Source organism: Tachysurus fulvidraco, chromosome 7 (genome assembly GCF_022655615.1).
Source record: "Tachysurus fulvidraco isolate hzauxx_2018 chromosome 7, HZAU_PFXX_2.0, whole genome shotgun sequence".
Lineage (NCBI taxonomy): Eukaryota > Metazoa > Chordata > Actinopteri > Siluriformes > Bagridae > Tachysurus > Tachysurus fulvidraco.
The window spans coordinates 3,718,612-3,729,502 of record NC_062524.1 but is presented as its reverse complement, the minus strand read 5'-3'; the positions used below and the strand labels follow the sequence as shown (position 1 = coordinate 3,729,502).

At 39.9% G+C, this 10,891-nt stretch overlaps 1 protein-coding gene across 2 annotated transcripts in view; it reads left to right on the top strand.

The window, feature by feature from the left end:
• Positions 1-6,014: 6,014 nt before the first annotated feature.
• The window catches only part of LOC113662812 (nuclear body protein SP140-like protein), a 10,263-nt gene continuing 5,386 nt past the window's right edge, over positions 6,015-10,891 (top strand). Inside the window, exons 1-8 of one of the 2 annotated variants that reach the window (XM_047816466.1) lie at positions 6,015-6,278; positions 7,797-7,971; positions 8,051-8,266; positions 9,801-9,920; positions 10,277-10,410; positions 10,524-10,571; positions 10,652-10,703; positions 10,780-10,891. The exon at positions 10,780-10,891 is cut by the window's right edge and continues 101 nt beyond it. In XM_047816466.1, coding sequence (XP_047672422.1) covers positions 6,111-6,278; positions 7,797-7,971; positions 8,051-8,266; positions 9,801-9,920; positions 10,277-10,410; positions 10,524-10,571; positions 10,652-10,703; positions 10,780-10,891 — 1,025 coding nt within the window. In that variant the 5' untranslated portion in view covers positions 6,015-6,110. The remainder of the gene's footprint in view (positions 6,279-7,796; positions 7,972-8,050; positions 8,267-9,800; positions 9,921-10,276; positions 10,411-10,523; positions 10,572-10,651; positions 10,704-10,779) is intronic. The other variant, XM_027177942.2, reaches the window with a different exon arrangement.

Sequence of the window (10,891 nt, the reverse complement as noted above, 5' to 3'; positions counted from 1 at the left end):
AAAATCCTCCACAGAACAGAAAAAAACAACAACAAAAAATACATGGGGCAAAAGCAAAACACGGGCCTGCAACACCCCCCGCGGACAGGAAGTGGGGCAGCGTCCTCCACGGAAACCGGAAAGAAGTGATGCCCCCCACCGGACAGGTGCGGGGCGATGTCACAGGACACCGATAAAAAAAAAAAAAAACTCGGGCTGGTGACATGGCCCGCAAACAGGTAGAGAGGCGGTGCCCCCCGCGAAGAAACTGGAAGCGGAGCGGCGTCCCACACCGGAAAAATGCGGACCAAATGTCACCAAAACCACGATGTCCAGGGAAAAAAATCCGATAAGAAAAAAATTAAAATAAATGCTCCCAAACGGCTGCCGCTATCCTGCTGGGTCCTGGTCTGGCAGAATCCTTCTGTCAGTTACGCGAGGTAAAAAAAAACGGACCCAACTGCAGGATAGCTCAAATAAACTGGGATTTGTTAACAAAACAAAACACGAAACAGGACAAAGACAAAACCAGACATCAAGACAATAAGATTCCGCGCTGCACAATGCAACGCGGCTCAACTAAATAGTACTGATAATCATGACACATGAGGGACAGGTGTGCAGAGGCTGGGAGGAAAAGACAAGGGCGGGGCAGACACGTGAAAACAGAACATAAACAAAAGGCACATGTCCGGGCTGAGTCCTGACAATAATCCTCATTGCTTATTATCATTTTAAGATACTGGTCTGTAGAGGAGCATCTGTAGAACCGAGACACTAAAACACATCACTGAAGCATTATATTATGACCATCTACCTAATTGCCTGTGGGACCTCCTTTAGCCCACAAAACAGCGGCCAAACTAAGAGACATTGATTCACAAGGTGGCATTAGGTTTCCTGGGGTATCTGGTACCAGTGCCATAATGTCAGCTGCAGGTCCTCCAGTTCCCATACATTATCGGGTGGTGGTTATGTAGCAAGAACCTGCTTTTCCAAGTGGAACCACAAGTGTTTGATGGGGTTCATGTCAGGTGATTTTGGAGGCCAAGGCATTAACAGAAATTCATCATCATGTTCCTCGGCCCACTCCTTGATGATTCTGGCTCTGTGCCATGACGCATTATTCTGTTATTGAACACAGTTGCCACGAATGGATGCACTTGGTCCGCAATGATGTTCAGATGTCAGGAATTGTGCTATTGGAAAAATTGAGCCCAAAGAGTCCCAAAAAAATATCGCCCACTGCATAACACCACCATCGCCGGCTTGTGTCCGCAGACTGGTCGACAGCGTGAGGCTCTTTTAAAGATAAAGATATTACTCTGTCTTTTATTTAAGGGCAGTTTTTTTTATTGTTTATTTTGTTTATTTGGTTTTCATCACAACCAAAGTAACCAGAGGTTTGTTAGCAGTTTTATTTCTTTATATACAATTTTTTAAAAACCTCTCACACCACCTTCATACCTACAGAAAGGTCTGTTTATCATGGCAGATTTTCTGGATTAGTAAATCATTCATTCATTCATTCATTCATTCATTCATTCATTCATTCATTCTTTTTCTACCGCTTATCCGAACTTCTCGGGTCACGAGGAGCCGGTGCCTATCTCAGGCGTCATCGGGCATCAGGGCAGGATACACCCTGGATGGAGTATTTGTAAATCAGTCTTACAAAAAAACATATTAAAGTATAATGTTTAGAAATATTTATAATGATATTATATATATTATGCATATATATATTATATATATTATAATGATGTAATGTGGTCTAATGGATGTGTTGGTTCATCTCTCTCTCTCTCTCTCTCTCTCTCTCTCTCTCTCTCTCTGTCTTTCTCTCTCGCTGTCTCTCTTTCTAATTTTTCTAATCCCTTTGGCTTTGTATATCTCCATACATCTTTACTAATTCTCTCTTATCTATCTTATATATCTCTATCTCTATTCTTTTTATCTATCTTTCTATATCACTCTTCTCTATTGAGTCTATCTCTCTTTTAATTTTCTAATCCTTTGCTTTGTATTTCTATATATTTTTTATCCTTACTCTCTATATCTCTCTCTCTTTATATATCTTCTCTCTCTATATGTATATATCTATTGACTTATCGTTTTAGTCTATCTATATTTTCTATTTTTCTAATCCTTTGGCTTTATAGTCTCTATAATATTTTATATTTATATCTTATCTCTCTCTCTCTCTCTATATCCTATTTCTCTCTTTCTTATCTCTCCTCTCTCTCTCTCTCTTCTTTGTCTTTCTCTCTGCTGTCTCTCTTTTAATTTTTTATAATCCTTGGCTTTGTTATATCTCTATCCATATTTTTATTCTTACTCTCTCTCATCTCTCTATCACTCCATCTCTCTCTTCTTCTGTCTCTCTATCTTCTATTTTCTATCTGGTTTGATTTTTATCATCTGTTTATCTACTCTCTTGTCTCTCTCTCTCTTTTATCTTCTAATCTCATCTTTATGATTTCTATATGTATCTTATCTTCTATCTGTTTCCATCTCTTCTCTCTCTATCTCTTTCTATTTTCTAATCCTTGCTTAATTCTCTATCCATCTTTTTTATCCTTTCTCTCTCTCTCTCTCTCTCTCTCTGTCTCTCTGTCTCTCTCTCTCTCATTGTCCTTGCAGAAAGTAACAAGGGCAAAGGCTAAAAAGACAAAGCAGAAAGTTATGTATGAGATTTTGGACTGGATTGAGAAGGAGCGGCGTCCGTGTTTGAAGACGTTTTGGAGTTGTGCTTTTAAGGATCACATCCTACAGCAATATCCTCTCTTTCGCTTGTACAAAACAAGTCTTCTGAATGGTTAAACCTTTTTTTTTGCATATCTGTTTGTACACTACAGATAAAGAGTTTAGTATTGGACATAAATTCATGTGGTTATTTAACTGGTTATTTTTAAAATCTGGATGAAAACACTGTTGATCCAGAGTGGCTGAGTAAACTTTATTTAGATAAATACATGTTGGTTCATTTGGTATTACCATTTGGGAGCTGTTAATTTTTTATACACAATGAAGTGTATAAGTTTGTATACTAAAGTTTTTTTGTAAGAGGCAGGACTTCAGTCATCAGTTGAAACCAGCCAGTGACTCTAGGGGAAGTTTATTCTTCCAGCTTGAAGCCAGAACAGAGAATAGTGAAGTGAAGTGACATATGGCTAAGTACGGTGACCCATGCTTAGAATTCGTTCTCTGCATTTGACCCATCCAAAGTGCACACACACACACACCGTGAACACACCGTGAACACACACCCAGTGGGCAGCCAACACACACACAGTGGGCAGCCATTTATGCTGCGGAGCCTGGGGAGCAGTTGGGGCGGATTTGGTGCCTTGTTCAAGGGCACCTCAGTCGTGGCCGGCCCGAGACTCGAACCCACAACCTTCGGGTTACAAGTCAGAATCTCTAACCATTAGGCAACGATTGCCCCAAGAGTCCTTCCTTGTACCCTGATGGCTGGCATTCAAGAGTCAGACCTGTCAAGAAAGAAATGCAGTAGTTTAGTATTGAAATGAACAAACACCAATATGGTGTTCGTATTTTTGTTACTCAGCCAGTGTTCGGGGGTCTTTTTGGGTTTTTAATTCAACACGATCAAAAATTTTATGTTAAAATACTCTACAGATGTTTTATTTGCCCTTTACCTTTATTACATCACATTTTTTAAATTAAAGTGCTACTTCTTTTTTGTTGTTTTTTTAATAAAATGTATTAAAAAAAAGAAAATCAAATTTAATCAATTTTTATGATTGAAAAAATCAACAAATTTACAAGTAAGCAAAGTTTTTTAAAACTATTGATGTTTATGAAAATGGGTCCCACAGACCTGAACAACATACATGGGTTAAGAAAAATGGATTTATGCTGTATATTGTTATATATAATGTATAATGCTGTAACCTCCGAAAAAGGGTTCTTTTTTATTCCTAAAAATCTGATTTAGACTTTTTCTCATAGACCCTGAAGTAGTGAACCAATATGATGTGTTTACTGAGTCACTCTGGATAAACTATAATCTGACAAATACAATCAATGATGAGCTTAGTCCGGAGTGAGGTCAGTGAATGTAATCCGAGCTGTAAAGCTGTCTTATTTACTCTAGAACAAATGAAAACTGAACAAACGGTGGATGGAACAAAGAGAAAGAAATGTACTAGTGAGACAGAGGAGACTGAACCAGGTCCTTCTTCTGTATTCCGTATCAAACAGCTGGAACCAACCAAGAAGCCTCGCACTGACATTGTGACACTGGACTGAATGAGCATCTCAGAAGTGAGAATTTATGGGTTTAAGCTTATTTTTTTATTAATTCCACTGTAATTCTAACATGTAGTTAACTATAATGCAAGATTTAGCCACTTGTTAAAAAAGATCAGTGAAAATAAAATAAACATTCCTGATATTTGAGACTCATTTTGACTTCAGCGCGTCATTTGTTAATGTTCATACAAAAGAAATTAGATTTTTTTTGTGAAAACTAAAATCCCTCTGTATATAAAGTATGTCTGCATGTACAGTATGTGTATATAAAAGCAGTTAAACAGATATGTACAAATAAATATAAAGTATATATCTGTTATAAACACTCACTCACTCACTCATTTTCTACTGCTTTATCCAAACTACCTCGGGTCACGGGGAGCCTGTGCCTATCTCAGGCGTCATCGGGCATCGAGGCAGGATACACCCTGGACGGAGTGCCAACCCATCGCAGGACACACACACTCTCATTCACTCACGCAATCACACACTACGGACAATTTTCCAGAGATGCCAATCAACCTACCATGCATGTCTTTGGACCGGGGGAGGAAACCGGAGTACCCGGAGGAAACCCCCGAGGCACGGGGAGAACATGCAAACTCCACACACACAAGGCGGAGGCAGGAATCGAACCCCGACCCTGGAGGTATGAGGCGAATGTGCTACCTACTAAGCCACCGTGCCCCTCTCTGTTATAAACAATGGATAAAAATAACTGTTTATTATTATTATTATTAATAATAATTCTTCAGAGGCTGCGTAAGAAAATCACTCCCTCCACCAGTATGGTTTTTTTTTTTATCTTTATATTGTAAAAGTAAAGTAGAAAAAAAAAAATCTACTTTACCAGTATGTTTCAAATAAACAATTTTTTTTTTTCAACTTTGTTAGAGTTGATGATGATTATTACATTCTAATTCATTCATTCAAGAAACAGTTAAAGGAAGATTAGATTATATATATATATATATATATATATATATATATATATATATATATATATATATATATATATATATATAATTAAACATTTCATGATTCATTTCATTTGTTTTTAGTTTACCTGTTTATCTATTTAACCAGTTATGAATGTTTTATAAAGTTATAAAGTTTACACACCGTTCTGTTTAGTCTGTGCTGTTGCCACGCCTTGTTTGTTTGTGTATGATTGTGTAAGATTGTGTGGCTTTTGTACGACTCTTTGCACCTCTGTTGACCACAGCCTGTGTTTGGATTGGTCTGTTTTGTACTTGTATAAACATTCTGAATAAACACTCGCCTGCTTTTGCATGCACAAGACAAGTTTGCTGTGTCGTGACACTGCACATTCATTTTAACATCATACTTTATATACATGTCTAATTCCATTCAAATAAACTTGTGCTTTAAATTACAGTCCTCATTATTCTACAGCTACAGCTATAGAGAATTAATCAGCACCGACTGACCAATCAGAATCAAGCATTCCAAGTGATAATAAATGGTCACCTTTTCGTTACCATGACGTAATGTGAGCGTGTTTCCGGAGGTCTTGGAAAAACGCCCACTTTCAAAAAACCAGCAAACTACAAAGGACAAAACAGTAATACAGATAGATTTATTTTAAAAAACAAATAAACAACCAAAAACTACGGTTATAGTTAGGGTTAGGGTTAGATTATCAAATAGGCCACGCCCACCTGATGACGCAATATGTGTTACGCTGTACTGAAATCCCCATGCCTGCCGTTTGAATCTTGAGTTGTGACTCTAAACTTCCTGTAAAGTTTACTTTCGATTTCGTTCCACCAACTTCCGGGTTAGAACTCATGCACATCATCTGGAGAACCACTGTTTAATCGTACGGATTTATGAAGGGCATTCACACTGACTCCATGGATCCGCTGGATTTTCTATCTCAGGAGGAGCTGAAGAAGTTTTTTCACTGTAAGAAGACTGAGATCTCTTGTATGAATGAACCGCACACCTTCCTCAACCAGCTCCGAGACCACGACCTGGTACCTGAGGATCTCTACAAGGCAAGAAAACTCCATGCAATTCTCCTGAAATAAGAAAATGTAAAACACAGATCACAGATGTTGTTACCTTCTCCTTCACAACTGCTGATGTGCATGCTGGAGAAATAAATAAATAAATAATAATAATAATAATAATAATAATAATAATAATGCACAGTGGCTTAGTGGTTAGCACGTTCGCCTCACACTTTGTGTGTGTGGAGTTTGCATGTTCTCGCCGTGCCTCGGGGGTTTCCTCCGAGTACTCCGGTTTCCTCCACCGGTCCAAAGACATGCATGGTAGATTGATTAGCATCTCTGGAAAATTGTCTGTAGTGTGTGTGTGTGTGTGTGTGTGTGTGTGTGTGTGTGTGTGTGTGTGTGTGTGTGTGTGTGAATGAGAGTGTGTGTGTGTGCCCTGTGATGGGTTGGCACTCCGTCCAGGGTGTATCCTGCCTCGATGCCCGATGACGCCTGAGATAAGCACAGGCTCCCCGTGACCCGAGAAGTTCGGATAAGCGGTAGAAAATGAATGAATGAATGAATGAATGAATGAATAATAATAATAATGCACAGAGGCTTAGTGGTTAGCACGTTTGCTTCACACCTCCAGGGTTGGGGGTTCGACTCCCGCCTCCACCTTGTGTGTGGAGTTTGCATGTTCTCCCTGTGCCTCCGGGGTTTCCTCCGGGTACTCCGGTTTCCTCCACCGGTCCAAAGACATGCATGGTAGGTTGATTGGCATCTCTGGAAAATTGTCCGTAGTGTGTGAGTGAATGAGAGTGTGTGTGTGCCCTGTGATGGGTTGGCACTCCGTCCAGAGTGTATCCTGCCTTGATGCCTGATGACGCCCGAGAAGTTCGGATAAGCGGTAGAAAATGAATGAATGAATGAATAATAATAATAATCTCCAAAGTGCTTTCAACCGGTTCCAACTTAATATAAATACACTTTAATTTACATATAATCATTAAGTTTTTTAGGGGTTTTTTTTAAGTGTGAGTCCATTTAACAGCTCGTGTATGTGATGAAACATGAAAGAACTTTTCCCTTCATCGTCTGTGCCTTAGCAAGCGCTCAGCTCTGGTACCTGATCATGTTCACGCCATTAAAGAATCATAGAAGATCACAGAGAGATTATATTAGGAATGGAGTTATATCGTGGACTAAACTGAACTAGGTCGCGTCGAATGTACAGTATTTTCCTATAAGGTTTTATTGCTCTTGTACCACAGAAAAAGTCTGCAGTTTATACACGCATACAGGTAACGTCCATGTGGAGAAGAGCCTCTGTTATTTATTACTATATGAGAATAAAGAAAATGCCTAAAATAAGAAAATCTACTAACTGTTAAATATTAAATAAGCATCAATTAATTCAGATATGTGAGAATATTAAACATAATAAAAAACAAACCTTTCACAATATGAGGGAATTTCTGTAGACCTAAACATCTATAACGGAATCCAAAAAATTCCTATTACATATTTATGACAGAAAAAAAAAAACGTGTCTCTTTGCTTTCTTTCCCTGTGCAGAAGGTCATAAATATGAGAAGTAAGGAGAGAAGGAAGAAAGGTGTGTATGACATTTTGGAGTGGGTGGAGCAGAAGAAAGGACAGCGTGTGAAGAAGTTCTGGTGGTGTGTGTTTCAGGAGCACATCCTGCAGAATTATCCTGTTTTCCGCTTTCTCCGAAACAGCCTTCTTGATGGTCAGTTACTTCATCTGCAAATAAATAAATAAATACCTTGTTGTGTCACGACTTTAATCTACCCTGATTCTCGGCGCAGGATCCTACAAGAGTTATCTGACGCTCCCTGATACGGAGGACGAGAGCGACGATGAGACAGAGCCGGTGCAGAAAGAAGAAGAGAAAGTAAAGGGAAGGAAAGGAAGCAGAAAGAGAAAGAAAAGTGACGAAGGGACTGAGGAGGAGGAGGAGGAACCAGGACCTTCATCTTTCTCCACCCCTAGCAAAAAGAAAGCGGCGAGAAAGCCCACGTTCTGTGAGTCGTTGGTGTTTCAACTCAAATATACGAGACCTTGCAGGATTTTGCAGAGTTGTTGTTGTGATTGTTGCAGCCATAAAGACGCCATGATGCTGTGGCTTTGCTCATAGCATCTTCGGTATTTGAATCAGTGAAATCACAAGCACAGGATGGTTCTTTAAAACTCTAAGCACGTGTAGACACACGTAATAACGACTGTCTGTGGGGTCTGTACTCGTGTTCCACACACGTGAATGAACCAGAAAGAGGGATTCGGTTGAATGAATGTTGATGATGACGTCATGACGCGTCTCCACCGGTTTCTGTGGAGTTAGCGTGATTTTGTGTTCAGGTGCAGTTTAGCATCTGAGGGAGTAGAAAGTCAATAACAAGTCAGCGTTATTACAGTAATGTATTAGCTTATTTGACTCGTGGCTTGAATGTTGAGGTTTAAATACAAGTTAAAAACAGAAATAATGGATAATTAAATAGGACTTCGTGTGTCCTGTTGGTGGAAAGTTCCAGGACTCCAGAAGATTATTGTACATTTAAATATTAATTGGATTATTAATTAGTGAGCTATAAAAAGACTGAACTGTCGTGCTGCTAAATGTCACAGAGATTATTATTAAAAAGGATGAAACCATAATTGTTTCTTGTAATATCTCTAAATACTGCTCTCTCTCTCTCTGTCTCTCTCTCTCTCTCTCTCTCTCACTCTGTGTCTTTCTCTTTCTCTCTCTTTCTGTCTCTCTCTCTCTCTGTCTCTCTCTGTCTCTCTCTCTCTCTCTCACTCTGTGTCTTTCTCTTTATCTCTCTTTTCTGTCCATACTCTATCCTTATATGTTCTATATCTATCTGTCTATATATATCGTTATCTCTATCTTTAGTATTTCTTTCTTTATCTCTATCTATTCACTCTCTCCTCACTCTCTCTTTCTCTCTCTTTCTGTCTCTCTCTCTCACACTCACTCTCTCTTTCTCTCTCTCTTACTCTCTCCTCACTCTCTCTTTCTCTCTCTCTCTCACTCTCTCCTCACTCTCTCTTTCTCTCTCTTTCTGTCTCTCTCTCTCACACTCACTCTCTCTTTCTCTCTCTCTCACTCTCTCTTTCTCTCTCTCTCACTCTCTCCTCACTCTTTCTTTCTCTCTCTTTCTGTCTCTCTCACTCTGTCTTTCTCTTTCTCTCTCTTTCTGTCTCTCTCTCTCACACTCACTCTCTCTTTCTCTCTCTCTCTCTCACACACACACACACTCTCTCTCTCTCACTCTCTCTTTCTCTCTCTCTTTCTTTCTCTCTCTCTCACTCTGTGTCTTTCTCTTTCTCTTTCTTTCTGTCTCTCTCTCTCTCACTCTCTCTCTCTCACTCTCTCTCTCACTCTCTCTTTCTCTCTCTCTCTCTCTCTCTCTCTCTCTCTCTCTCTCTCTCTCTCTCTCTCTCTCTCTCTCTCTCTCACTCTGTCTTTCTCTTTCTCTTTCTTTCTGTCTCTCTCTCTCACTCTCTCCTCACTCTCTCTTTCTCTTTCTCTCTCTCTCTCTCTCTCTCTCTCAGGCTCACCATTAAAAAGAGGACAGAAGGCTGAAATTTGGACGTGGGATCTGTATAAAACGACCCTCCCTGTTACTTGTGGTAATAAAGATGCCACGCTGCATCGGGACAAGTTAGCCAGAGGTACACCGTAATCACTCACATGGCTTTACATGTTATAAAGCTTAATATTAGATGATTATAGTAGCTGCAGCTTCCATCAGTGAATCATCTCACCTGGATACTGTAGATTTGTGCCTACGAGCTTCTCTCGAGTATTCTCCACTCAGCTGTTCGATTTGAAGCTGATTCCTGTCGTGATTTTCTTGCCGCCGTCACTTCATCCGTGTTCCTGTAAAGCTGCCGACGCGACTACGTTTGTAGACGACAGACGTCTCTGTACAAATATAACTGAACACATCAGCATTAACTATGTTTGGAAGGAAGAGGAAGATTGATTTGTTCCTATAGTAAACCGACATTTGACTTTTCTCCAATAGGGTTGAAGAGTATTCTGTACGAGGCTAAGTGGTTCACACCAAATGAGTTTGAGAAGCTTGCAGGAAAAGGAAGCTCCAAGAACTGGAAGTTGTCCATCCGCTGCCAAAAAACCCCACTGCAAAAACTTATAGCGGTAATCACAAGTAACTGTGTCTACGCGTGTACAGTGAACACACCATGATTGCCTTTACCTTTATTTTTATTGGTGAAACTACAAAACTATTTTTCTCTGTTTTTTTTTATAAGGAGGGTCATCTGCAGTGTCCACGCATGAAGAGACGATGCGTTCGGAAGGTGCCGAGTCTTTCTCACTCTGTGTTCCTCTGCTAGTTTCCCTGACTCGTGTGTCACACTTTTGTTTTCTGTCCTCACAGAGTCAGAGAGAGTTGTTTCCCAGCAGTTCCTCTGAAAGCTCCTCCAGCCCTGGTCTGTATACACGGACGCTCACTTTTACTGATAAAACGACTCACTATTGTTGCTAAACGCTTTCGCGCTCTGTTAGTTTCATTCTCATCCTTAGTATCTTTACGGATGGACGAATCAAGCGAAGACCAGGAGGAGGAAGGAGAAGAAGACAGAGAACGAGGAGCAGACCAGGCGGCAGAAGAAGAGGA